Source organism: Lutjanus erythropterus, chromosome 20 (assembly GCF_056507025.1).
Source record: "Lutjanus erythropterus isolate fLutEry1 chromosome 20, fLutEry1.hap2, whole genome shotgun sequence".
NCBI classification, from domain to species: Eukaryota; Metazoa; Chordata; class Actinopteri; order Lutjaniformes; family Lutjanidae; genus Lutjanus; species Lutjanus erythropterus.
Window position 1 is genome coordinate 6,089,339 of NC_139336.1, and position 13,162 is coordinate 6,102,500.

The 13,162-nt window shown below is 37.8% G+C and overlaps 1 protein-coding gene across 6 annotated transcripts in view; it reads left to right on the plus strand.

Annotated features, from left to right (window-relative positions):
- Positions 1 to 13,162, plus strand: part of tcf4 (transcription factor 4) — a 326,144-nt gene that overhangs the window by 293,716 nt on the left and 19,266 nt on the right. For all 6 annotated transcript variants that reach the window (XM_084746695.1, XM_084746697.1, XM_084746698.1 and 3 more), the window contains one exon: positions 119 to 328. In XM_084746695.1, the coding sequence (XP_084602821.1) occupies positions 119 to 328 (210 nt within the window). The remainder of the gene's footprint in view (positions 1 to 118; positions 329 to 13,162) is intronic.

Below are 13,162 nucleotides of genomic sequence, written 5' to 3' on the forward strand. Positions count from 1 at the left end.
AATCACAGAGATCTCAGAATGAATATTGAGAGTGAGAGCTGCTCCAGCTCGCAGACCAAGATCAAGAACAAGACTTCAGCAGGTTTCTCATCTCTTTCTGTGTCCCTTCATTCTGCAGCAAAGTCGTATCGAGGACCGTCTAGAGCGTTTGGACGATGCCATCCACGTGTTGCGGAGCCACGCAGTGGGACCATCGACGGGTATGACCAGCGGGCACGGTGACATGCACAACCTCATCGGGGCTGCACATACGCACAACGGCGCTATGGGCGCTCTGGGCAGCGGGTACGGGACAGGACTGCTGTCAGCCAACAGACACTCCCTCATGGTAGGACCTGAGAGCATGTTTTTATATTGTGCTGAGTGTGAAGGGGATGCCGTGGGTATGAGGAGCATAAGTCCAATTAATCCCACTAAACGTTTCTCAGTGTTAATATGTTTTTTTTAAGTAAAACCATGCACATTTTATACTGATTGAGTACCAAGCAAAATCTAAAACATGGTTGGACATCAATAATGCCTTGATGGGCCATGGCCACAAAAAGTTACTCTGTCACTATCAAATAGGTGGACCCCTGTGACCACAAGGTTACAGTTCTACAACATCCTGATTCCTTCACATCTTTTAGTTCAATATCCTATGAAAACAGTAGTGAAAATGTCTAGACTTAAGTTGGGGATGTTGAAAATAAAGTTGAAATGTTGATATTTAATTGAAAATGTCAAGACTAAAGCTGAAATTTCAAAAATAAAATCAAAATGTCTAATGGAAATGTTGAGACCAAAATGCCAGATGTCAAAATGTCTAGAATAAATTTTAAAGTTTGACCATAAATTTGAAATGTCAAAACTTGTGTTGAAATCTCAAGAATAACGTCGAACTTTCAGTATTAGTGCCCAGCAATGTTACACACTGAAGATAAAACATTGTACCATCACACACATGGTCAAACAAAGGTTGACATATTGTCTTATATTGATAGAGGTCAAAACAGATCATTTGAAAAAAGGGGAGCAAAAGAACATAAAAGAGATCAGATGAGAGGAAAGAAGAGGAGAGGAGGTTGAAATGAAAATATGAAGTAAGACAGCAGTAATGTTTTCCATATTTAATTTAGGCTTTTTTGTCGACTTGAAACAATAAACATAAAGAACCAAACAGCTGTGTGACATAAGGAGATGTAGGAGGGCGCGAGAGAGAGCATTATAAAACACAAGCCAGTATAAACACATTCAGATGCCTGGACATGTTCACTCAGACCTACTCTGTTTATTTGTGCTTAACATTTGTGCATATTCACATGTGCACGCACACACACACCAGATGTTCATGCAAACGAACACACAAGATACTCTGTACAGTCACAACCTCTTCAACACCTTTCCCTCGGCCACAGCATCAGTGACGTCATCCGTCAGGCTTCTGAGGGGACATTTTGACTTTTTTTTGTGTCCTTGAATTTTTGTATTGTGGCTGCAGTGAACACTGCAGCCTGCAGGGGGCGCTAGCAGCAGCTTTACACCCCTCTCACTACAGTAGTTCAGGAGCTTTGTCCCTCTGTCTCTGGTCTTTGTTAAAGTATTTACTTTGAAGTGTTGTTTTCTAAATGGAGAGCACCTGTGGTAGAGGGGGTGTGTGTGCATTTGTGTGTCGGTGTGTGTGTGTGTGTGTGTGCGCCCAAGCTGGCCGGCTCCCACAGAGATTATCTTCTTCTCACGCATATCTGTCCAGCTGTCTCTCTCTCTCTGTCTGTCTGCACAATTCCCTCCCACCTTTGTCTATCTCCCGTCTTGCTTGTGTGTTTTTATTGTATTTCCTGCTTTCTCAGTCTCGAACAGTGAATAAAATTTTAAGTGTCTGGTGTCATTCCTGGTTCTGAAAATTATTCTCAACCCTGCAGCGAGTTTTAAGCCTCCTTCAGCTCATAGTTTGGGTTTTGTGTTATATTTACTGTCTGGTTCAATCTCACCGCTCTCATTGATGTTGTTTCCAGCAGCAGCAGACAGATGTTTGCAGCAAACAAGCTCTGATAAACCCCACTGTACGCCACCAGCTCATAACCAAATGACAGACAGACACAGTTAGAAACGAGCTGGTGAAGGAAGTGGAACATCAAGCAGCTACAGAAATCTTTGAGAAGTTAGTGGAGACCAAACCAGAGCTACCGGAAGTGTAGATATTGGGGGTGCAAGAAAAAATTAAGCCTAGATTCTCAAATAGTGGTATGTGTACCACTGGTAGTACGTTAACTCCCCCTAGTGGTACGAAGAGGAATGGTAGATATTTTTAAAGAATGAAATAAATTCATTTAAAAGCATGTATTATTATCAAAATACTACAAAAAATTCAATAAAAATATTATATAATGGTAATTTAAAGTAAGTTTAGTCTTTCCTGTAAATTTTGTTTCAAAAATAACCTTTTAAATGGTCACATTCATGCAAACAGCATGCGCACAGGCGCGTGCACAGGTAGTCCTCCAAGCTAAACTGTGATGACAAGGTAGTAAGCATAGGCAAAATGGAGAGACTGAAAATGAATGCTTCAAAAACACTGCAATCATGGCTCCAAATGGGAACTATTAGGAAGAGAAGCACTGGAAAAGTAGATGGCAGTGAGATGAAGTGCCGATTGGTACTGAAGAAGAGCCAATGAGGTTTCCACAGCACCTAATAGAACCAAAAGGTGCAAGTCAATAAAGTGGTACTTTGAGAGCTCATTATTTTCTGAGGTGATACGCAGTCTAAAAATTTTAAGGAGTCTTTATTTTACAATTGATATACCTGAATTGATTTTATATAGTTATAAATAAATGACTAGTTTTGTGTCTGCTAGTTCAGTGTGAACACATACTGGGAATTCCCATTAATTTGCTAACAGAAATTGACGTTGTAATGGCGGCAATATTATTGCAACAAACTGATCCATTTTACTTCACACACGTCACTTTAAACAACTTGTGCTCACACCTTCAGGCATGTTTCCTCTGTTCTGTGAAAACAAACTAATAGCTGCTGACTGCACATATCTAACTCACTGTTATTCCAGCTTCAACTCTCCACGCTGACCACCTACAGCAGCTTCAAAGGGTCAAAACTGGAATGCAAAATTTCCAGTATGTGTGTGCAGTTTTCATTCATTTTTGCACCAGCTTGATGAACAGAAACAGCTCAATGAAGCAGTTTACATCAAAAAGTATTTTATTTACTTATTTTATATGCAGTAAAACAATGCTGCTGCTGAAATAAAACTCAGGAGACTGACTGACATGTGATGGACACTTTTTGTAAATGAGTCTCAAGATATACAGTCTCTAGAACGTATGATTCAACTTTTAGTTGTTCACCTTTAGTGTTAAATAAGTAAGCTAAAATTGCAATAAATAGTTATACTGAATTGCAATACATATTTAATTGGCATATTTGTATTGTGACAGTATTACATCAGGAGATAAGCATATTGTAGTAGATATTGGACCTAAAGTCATCAGGTGGACACAAACAAATTTCCAGTAGGATAATAAAGTTTCTCTGTGTCTGTCTGCTAACATTTTAGCCATATCAACTATTTCCATGTTTTGCTGCTTTCCATTTCTACTCCACTACATTTTCACTTACTTTGCATATTCAGATGAAAGATAATCAACAAACAAATTATTGAATAAATAGATTAAGATGTGACTTTATTCAAACTCACAAGCTGGTCAGCAGATGAAGTATATAAAATAATTAAAATTAGCTCCACATTTTGCAGCTGCAACATTAAACTGATGAACACATTGATGCATTAGTGTTTATAATCCAATAATGTAACATACATTATTCTGAAATGGGCCACCCTGCATAATGAGTACTTTTACATGTGGCACTTTAAGTACATTTTGATACCAATACATTTTTATCAAAGAAGGGAAAGAAAAGGCAGTTTGGAGCTCTAATTTACAGAGTGATTTGAATGTCACACTAAAGGAAATAATTAGCGCAAAGAGACCTAAATGATGTCACTAACTTTAAAGCTTGAAACATCGCAGATTAATGGGAATTTTTATTGCAGTAAGTTTGATAGAACACATTTACACTTCAAGCTGGCTGCAAAAAGAAATCCCTGTTTGGTGTTATTATAAATAAATTATTCAGTTAAAGTTGTGAGAAACATGTTGAGTCATAACTTTAAGTTTGTGGTAAAGAAAATGCTTAAACATCAAGGCAAATACTTGCAAACTGCTTTTCAGTTTCATTCAGAGGTGCTTTTAAACACTTTTCTGCTCTTTGGACGTCCCCAGAGACAAATCTGGCATTTAGTTTTATGAAGTGACGTGCGGTTCAGCCCAAGAAAGTTAACTTCTTGTTAAGGGTGATATTTTTATAAACTACTTTCCAGTTTAATCTTGAAATTATTCCAATTACATTTCTGACTTGTTTTTAATGTGTATGCAACCAGTGGAAAAAGAGAATAAAATAAAGTTAGGGATATGTGCTGAAAAACTCTGTTGACTTATGGACTCTGTAAAAACACACACACACACAGAAGCTCATAAATTGCTCCTTGTGTTGTCATTAGGACGTGTGTGTGTGTTTATTCAGGCTCTGGATTATAGGCTGATAGAAAAACAGACTCATTAAGACTGAAAACACAGCAGCTCTACTGTATAATAGGGTTTTTTCAGGGGCCCAGGTCGGTCCACTTTAGCCGTGCTATGTCAAGCCAAACTCTGATGACATACATTTGCACGACAGCCTCACAGCAGGGGACAGTCATGCTGGGCTGTTCTGCTACTCCCCTGCTTGGAATCAGAGCAAACCGCACCCAGCCAATGACTCTCTGTGTTCAACTCTCAATACATTTTTTATCATCTACCTGAACCTCTGTGGTTTGTAGATTAGTTTCACTTCAGTATTCTTGTTTTTACTTTAACACGTGAGCCTTATTGTACTGTTTACTGATTGCTTTCAGCCATGTTTGAGCCATTCACTCCAAAATCAAAATGTATATATATTTTAACTTTTACCTGTAGTGCTATTTTTCCATCTAGATAGTTTTGGTTTGAGTTGCCAAACTGATAAGACATCAGCCATAGAGATGTCTCTCTTGTCTTGAATATGAACTAGATGGCACTTGGCTTGTGGCTAACCTGCTAACCGCATCTCCTCACTAGCTAGCCAAGTGGTGCTAATGGTACAGCTCAGCTGAGAGGGATGCCATTAATGTTTACAGCCGGCACTGTCACAAGCCTCTCACCCATGAGTAGATGCACTCTTCCATCATGGTGATATTAGAGACACTTTTATGGCTGATATCTCCAAAACTAGGCAATTCACACCAACACTATCTAACTGGTTTAATATAAGGTAAGAGGAAAATATATTTTATGTATTTTAGGGTGAACTGTCCCTTTATATCACAGCTGATGCAAACCAACCCTCTCCTGCTTTAGCTGCTTCACATTAAAAAATTTCCACTGGTAAACCGGCTGGATGTGTTTATAGTGAAGAAGTGATGGAAAACGGAATGTGTTTGTCACCAAGTTAGCAGAGCTTGATTAGGGGTGCTGTTTTTCAATAAAAACAGGTTTAATCAGCCAGATGGTGGACATATTCTGCACTTTTTGGTCAGCAGATCAGAATTAAATATTGAAGGGAGAAACGGTGGAAACAGAAACAGCCACAGTGAGCTGAAAAGGGCTGCAAGCGACAGGCTGTTACCAGCACGCCTCCCAGTACGTCATCAAGATAAACCTTACCTTTCAGCGCTGCGCAGTGAAAAAACACTCACACTGTTTACACCATGGCTCAGCGTCCCTACCTCTCTTACCATGACCAGTATTGTGCTGGTTAACATCACTATGTGGGGACCCAAACCTGACAGACCACTGACACTTTGAGGACTCACCTCAAGAGAAACTAAATTGGAGGAGCTGCTGTTCCCACAAGTTTTTCTCCTCACTCTTAAATTCCCATTTCAAAGTTTTCTTTAAGTTTTCTCTATATATAGGCTTAATACCAATAAAAAACAATAACCTACAGCTGATGTGGACCTCAGAGGCACAAATCAGAATTATTAGTTTTTCTGTACACGGCCTGATAAGATACCAAAGTTTTATTATCACTACCAAAACTATATGTTTTTCTCAACCCTATTGCCAGACCAAAAAAATGTTGTACCATTCCTCAATACCCTGGATTAAGTCTTGAAACATTTTTTAATGTCCATTTCAATGCTTTCAATGCTCCAGTTCTTGCTTTTCATGATGCACATGGAAAGTGAAACCCTTTAAGTTAGGGCAGAGGTCTGCACCCTGCAGCTCTGGATTTGTGTGCAGCTCTTCTGCCCCTCTGTTATTTGTTACATTTTAATTTTCATTTATAGTTGTAGGCCTAAAGTGTTTTTACATTCTGCAGTTTTGAAAATGTGTGCCGTATACACCAAAGAATAAAAAATTATTTAATATTTCGTCAAACTAAAGCACATGTCATAGCCTACGTCAACAGCTGAGCACCTTTTTCTCTACATTTTGCCAGTAGCTTGTCTTAAGTCTTCCCAAATCCAAAAAATAGTAATACTTGCAGCATTTTTCTTTTCTGGTTTTTGCCCAAAAATATCTCTTTTGATTGTAAAGGTTGCTGACTCCTGGGTTTGGGAAATCTGTTATGTTTTAATGTGACAGAACCTTAAATTAGCAAACATCTGGTTAAAGAATAAGTAAGAATTTTAATACTTTACAGTTTTCACTACTCGATTTTGTGGACACTGTTTGATTGATACCAAAAGGTTATTGAGCCTTGGTTTCCAGGCCAGTGTGTAATGTCAGCATGTGTGTACTTTGTTCAAACACACAGTATGTGCGTGTACAGTGTAAACAGGAAATTTGAACCAAATTAAAGGAGCGAGGCTCAATAGAACTAGTGAAAAAAAGGAGTGGAAAATAGAAATAATAAAATGAGAGGAAGGAGTGATGTCATCTCTAGAATGAAGCCATTGTGTTTGACTTTTTTCTGTTTTTCGAGCATACATTCACCCTCTCCTGGTTTTCTGTCACTCCTCCAGTCTTTCTTTTTTCTTTCTTGCTTTCATTTTTCTGTCCTCCTCTTCCAATCTGTCTGCTTCTTTGTCTTTCTTTCATTTTGCCAGGGTCCCTCTCTTTAACTTCCCTGTACTTCCATCAGTTTTTTCTCTTTCATTCTGTTCTCACCTCTTGTTTCTTTTCTACATTTTTTCCATTTATTCCCTTGCAGATATAACTCTCCCTCATCTGCTGTCTTACACACACAAACATAAGTGCATTTTTTTACTTTTGTTTTCAACTTTCTGTCTTGATGCACTTATTTTCTGTCTTTTTCTGTGTCACTCTTTCTCTGTCTTTCACACACACACACACACACACACACACACACACACATACACACACACACACACACACACACACACACACACACACACACACACAGCTGTATGTAGTTTGGCAGTGTTAAGCAGAGACGCCTGCAGGCTGAGGTCATAACTCTGGGAAAACAGGTGGTAGACTGATGCAGGACAGAGCATAAGAGACATATACAGACATGCATGCATCATGCATTTACTCAAACACATTAATGCAGCAGTAGACAAACATAAATGTTCCAGCATTTTAGTTTTTTAAAAATGTCTTTATTCTCAAATCATCAATCAGTCATTATTTAACTTTTGTTCATAGAAATTAAACCATTTCACAGTAGAAATGCACAAAATATTCTGCCAAACAAAGAGAAAACAACATAACCAGTGTACTGCAACGTGTTCTGCTGCCTGCCTGTGTTTAAGTCACGCTAGTTATTTTGCCGCATCTCAGCTTAGCTTGCAGGGAGGCTCTAAAACGAGGAGAAAGGTTAAGGGAGAGCAGGGTCTTGCTGTCCATTAAGCCGTGTTACAGGAAGTGAAATGGATCATAATCTGCATCACTTTGCTGAAAAAACACTAATACACGCTAATGTCTTTTAATACTCTGCATCTCCTCTCTATTCTCAGTCACTAAACTCATTCCTATAAGCTACTGGAAATCTACCGTCGACCATACTGACTGACAACAACAGGTCAACATAATCATCATTTAGTTTTCTTATAAATTGTGTCTAAAGTGTAACATCAACTTCAGCTGCAACTGACTGACTGATATCGTGGCTGTAGGGTTTTTGGCAGGAAGTCATTCTTGCAAAAATCTCCCGAGTAAAATGACAAACAAAATACGTTGTGATGTTTCATGATGTTCAGTTTCGTTCCAGCAGCACGGACAGCAGGTCAAACACATGCATAACTTGCACCGGTTGTTCTGTAACTCTTGCATAATAACAGTGCGGGTGTGCATCTTCACTTGCCGAACACACACAGCGTTTGGAAGGCTGCGTTTGATTTATTGTTCCCATACTTTCAGTCTTTTTTCACGACCAAACCAGCACCAAAGCATTTCGCTTTGTTGGAAAAAATGCTTGGCAGTCATCTTCCATTTTGCTGTGCAGGTATGAGACATTTTGAAACATTTTATGCGCCAAATGTTCTGACAATTCTAATACAGAGACTCATCATTTTATAGTCATCATTTTCTTCTACTTTTAAGCAAAACAATTTGTTATACTTTTCAAAGTTTTGCCAAAATTTGTTCTGTGGCACATACACCATATGAATTAATCACTTGCCATACATGATGGTCTTTCTAAACCATACAGGCATTAAAAAATTGAGTGCATGCATTCAGGGATGCAAGAGAACATGCTGGGGGGAGTATGAGAACAATATCAAGTTCTTGCCCGTAATACAACTCCAACCTTCATCTTTTCAACCTACATTCACCCCTTAAATGCCACAGCATGAAGTGATATTTTAGACGTCACTGTGCTTCTGAGAAGTGTTCCAGTATCTTTTGGAAAACCCTCCTTAAAGATTAAAAGCTGTTACAGCAGTGGATTAGTGCCCATGCACTGCAATGACCTGTTCAGTTATCACATATGGCTGCAATGTGAAGATGTCCAAATACTTCTGGCCATGAAGCGCTTTAACTGCTGGAAACGAGCAGGACGAACTCACCTGTTGCTTTGGGTTTCTTAAATTGATTCATTTGTTATAGAGGACGCAGCAGTGTTGTAGCTTTGGTTTATTTCTTCACATTTTTTCCGTCTAATTAGATTGCAGTGCTGCTCATTTATTCAGTGATGTAATGCTAAACAAAAAGACGTGTAAGCTCTGACCTTCAGTGGTTGATCATCATAAAGTAAAGAACCACAAAAATCAAGGAATAAACAACAGCACTTTCAGGCATTCCTTTCAGTTTTTTATCTTCAGAAACCTTCACAGATACAGTATACAATTCATTTGACAAATGTGGGCTGTTGTGTTTCTCCTCAACTTATATATTCCTGAAAGAATAAATTACAGCACTGTATGTTAATGTACAGCGCTACATTATGGTAATGTTGTTTCAGTGCAGTCTGCCTTCACTGTTTGTATTCAAAAGCTCATGTGATATGGATATTTATGAGGAAAATGGGTAATGATCGTTGGACGTTTGTGGGCAGCCTCGCGTTCATGAAGATAATTAGATAAATAAACTTTAATGACCTTGATAATTGGTTAACACAAAGTGGATTTCAGTCTCAGGTTGAGTAATGAAAAAGCAGCAATGTTTCTCAACCCTATGGAGGTTTGTATGGAGGACCAGCCACAAAAAAAAAAAAAGGAAAATAAAAAAAGTAACACAAATGTAAACAAGAAATTGAATTATATGTATGTATGCACATATATTTGTTTTTTGTTTTTTGTTTTTTTTTTTTAAAAAAGCATATAAATTTTTAAAAAATACACTGAAGGTCCTCTTTATTAGCTGCAATAGTATCATTCTTCAAATGTAGGGAGTAAGTGGACTTTTTGTTAAATAATAATAAATTAATTTAAAAAATAATGCATCTGTATAAAGATATTTTTAAAAATAGCAAGCCACAGTAACATAACTATAGGCAATTTAAACTTGGATATCCTAAATAAAAAAGTAACATTTTAGTAAGATGTACATGAATAAAAATGATTTTCATCTGGGTTGGCACATTTGTAAATAAATATTCTGATATAAATGTTTGTCTGACTATACTTCCTGTGATTTAAAATGTACAGATTTTTTATTATTTTAATTTTCTCACTTTTATCAATGCATGAAGGCCACATAACAAAAGATTAAATACATTCTCATTTCTAATTCACCATGTATTAACAGACAGATTAACATCATCCAACAGCTCAGAAATCTTTTACCTTTTAACAATATTTTTCCAAATGACATATTTCTTTCTGTCTCTCCCCTCTATTTTCCTCTGTTTCATTTTTTATTGACATTTCACTCGACACAAGAGTCTGTCGTCCTTCACTCTGTTCATTACACGAGAAAAAAAAATACATACGTATCACACCACTGGAAAATGTTGCTGTACTTTTCCTCCCGTGGACGTCCAACCTCAACACTGGCCTCTGTGTGTGTGTGTGCGCGCGCGCGCGTGTGTGTGTGTGGACGTTGCTACAGCAGGTGCTTTCTGTCAAGTGTTCAGTTTGCACAGAGGAGAGACTGTGCAGTTTGAAGAATGTTCCACCGTGTGTGTGTGTGTGTGAGTTAAGGGTAGACCAATGTGGCTTCATTGCAGTCTGTTTACAGTATCCAATGTAGTCTATAAGTGCATTGCATTGCCAAAACAAAATGAAACCGAGATGTCGTCTTGTAATTATAGCTTTGGTATTTCCTAATTAATGATTTGACATCTCCTAAAACAGATCTCTTATATTTATGAGACCATTTCTCATAAACATCCCCAATATTCTGTTCTTTGATGGCTTCTTAGTCTTTACCTTAATTTTATTGTACATTTCAGAAGGGAACATTAACCTCTTAGTCTTTAAGGATTGTCAACTCCTCTCAACATGAATAAAAATCAATGTTAACGTTTGTAAAAAAAAATAAATAATAATAATAATAATAATAATCAAATAAAAACATTGATCATAAACAACAAACAGACAGATTTCCACTCAGTTTTGCTGTGAGTATTCTTGCTCCCCAGAGGATGATTTTGACTATTTTACTGACCTTCCCTCAAGCATCTAACCGGGGAACCAGATGAATCTGCTGACCTCATGTTTTCATGCCCCTTCCCATTCAGACAGAACTCCACCAGCCTTGGATTCGATCAGGCCAATCACAACCGTTTATTTAATATAGGGCGGGTTTTACAAAAGTTGATTACTTGTAGTTCTATCGAATTGCTTCAAGGGATTTCGTTCAGCGCAACGCCTCAGGTCCCAAAACCGCCAAACTGGACAGTAATGATCAAACGTGGATCAAGATTCTGTTACCACAAAGCCTATTCCTCACCTACAGTGTTTTCAGAAACATATTTCAGTGTACTGTTTAGCTGTAATACGAGAAAGCTGCTTGAAAACGGACTGAGAACCGCTACATCACAATCTTTTTCTGCTCTCTAGTGGCCCCTGCTGCTTTGACAAAAAAATATACAGAAATGAATAACAGTTACTTTATTAACATATTCATTTTCATTTATTGTTGCAGGCCTAACATGATCCTGGCATTGGCCTGATTGTAAAAATGTGTTGCCTATACACCAAAAATTAAAAAAAAGTTTAATATTTCACCAACTAAAATGTGCGTCATCTTACGTCTACAGCTCAGTGCCTTTTCCTTTAAGTTTTGCCAGTAGCTAGTCTTAAGTCTCCCCAGGCTAGCTATGGTTGCCAAATCCAAAAAAAATGAAAGTCTTCAAGGAAAATAGAGAATTTAATAGTTGCTGCTCCAGAAAAATTTTTTTTTTGCTCTTCTTCTGATTGTAAAGGTTGCAGACTCCTGGTCTATCCAATTGCGTCCAGAGGCATTTTGGCCTGTGCCTGTTGGTGGAAACTGAAAATAAACTGAGAGGTTCCAGACTAATTCATGCTTGCAAATTAAGCTGGCGATGCCAGGCTATCTAGTACTACCTTCAGGACATTTCTCATCTATACACAGGAAATATCAGCATCTAAAGGTTATATATTCAGGATATTTTTCTGATCACATTCCAGCTCCCCCAAGGATGAACCCTTTAGATTTTAGTGATCTGTATTGTTAGTGTCACCACCAGGACAAACTCTAGATTTAGAGATTCTTCTTTTTCTTGTAGCAAGTAGCATTGTTTCTGCTTCATGTTACATCTCCTCCTTTCGTCTCCTGCTCCTCTGCAGAGGTGTTTTTTCGGACCCCGACAATAATTGAAAACGACAAATGGAAATTGCAGAAATCCGTCTAATACGGGGTGAAATATATTATATTATTCTTCTCTCACACAGACTTGTCCTTACTGTTTATAACTGCGTGACAAATCTGTGTGTGACAGTGTGTGTGAGAGGGACTGAAAGAAGGTGTGTGTGTGTCATCTCTTGACCCAGAAATTCCCTTCTTTCTTCTTCCTGTGTAATCAGCGCACTCTCACACACATTTTAAATGAACACACTTCCCACTGATCAACAACATTGCAGATGACAGCTACTCAGCACCTCCTCTTCTGTCTCTTGGTCTCTTTTTCTTATTTCAATCTGCTTTATTGGAATGACATTCAAATAAGATCTGGGAATAAAAGTTTTAAGTGATTGTTAAAACAAAATATATGAATAATTTATCATAGTATTATTTACTATACCTGTAGGTTGAACATCAAGGCTCAATACTTTTTGCTACCATCGAGCAACAAAAAAACATGAACTACAGATGTCTGATCAGGTTCTTGTGTACTTATTGTTTGAAAATGTTTTTCCTAATTTAAATCAGTAAACTTGCATCAGAAAAGGAAAATTTCACAAGAACATCACTTGAGGTGCTTCTTGTCTTTTTTGAAACAGTTCGTGTGAAATCGGCTGATGCTCTATTAATGATGTCATCCTGTTGCGCCCTTTTCTTCTGCAATTTTATAATAGTTTTCCAAATGGAAAATTGGCACCATCTACTGCTTCTTTCTATCAAACAGCTCATTAAAATCTTTAAAACAGAGGTTGGCGGGGTTTTTTTGTTTGTTTGTTTGTTTTTTGCAGATTTTAGTCAAAATTCTGTCAAAATTTGCAAAACATTTCGATGAAAACACGGCTACTGATACACTGAGCATGGCATAA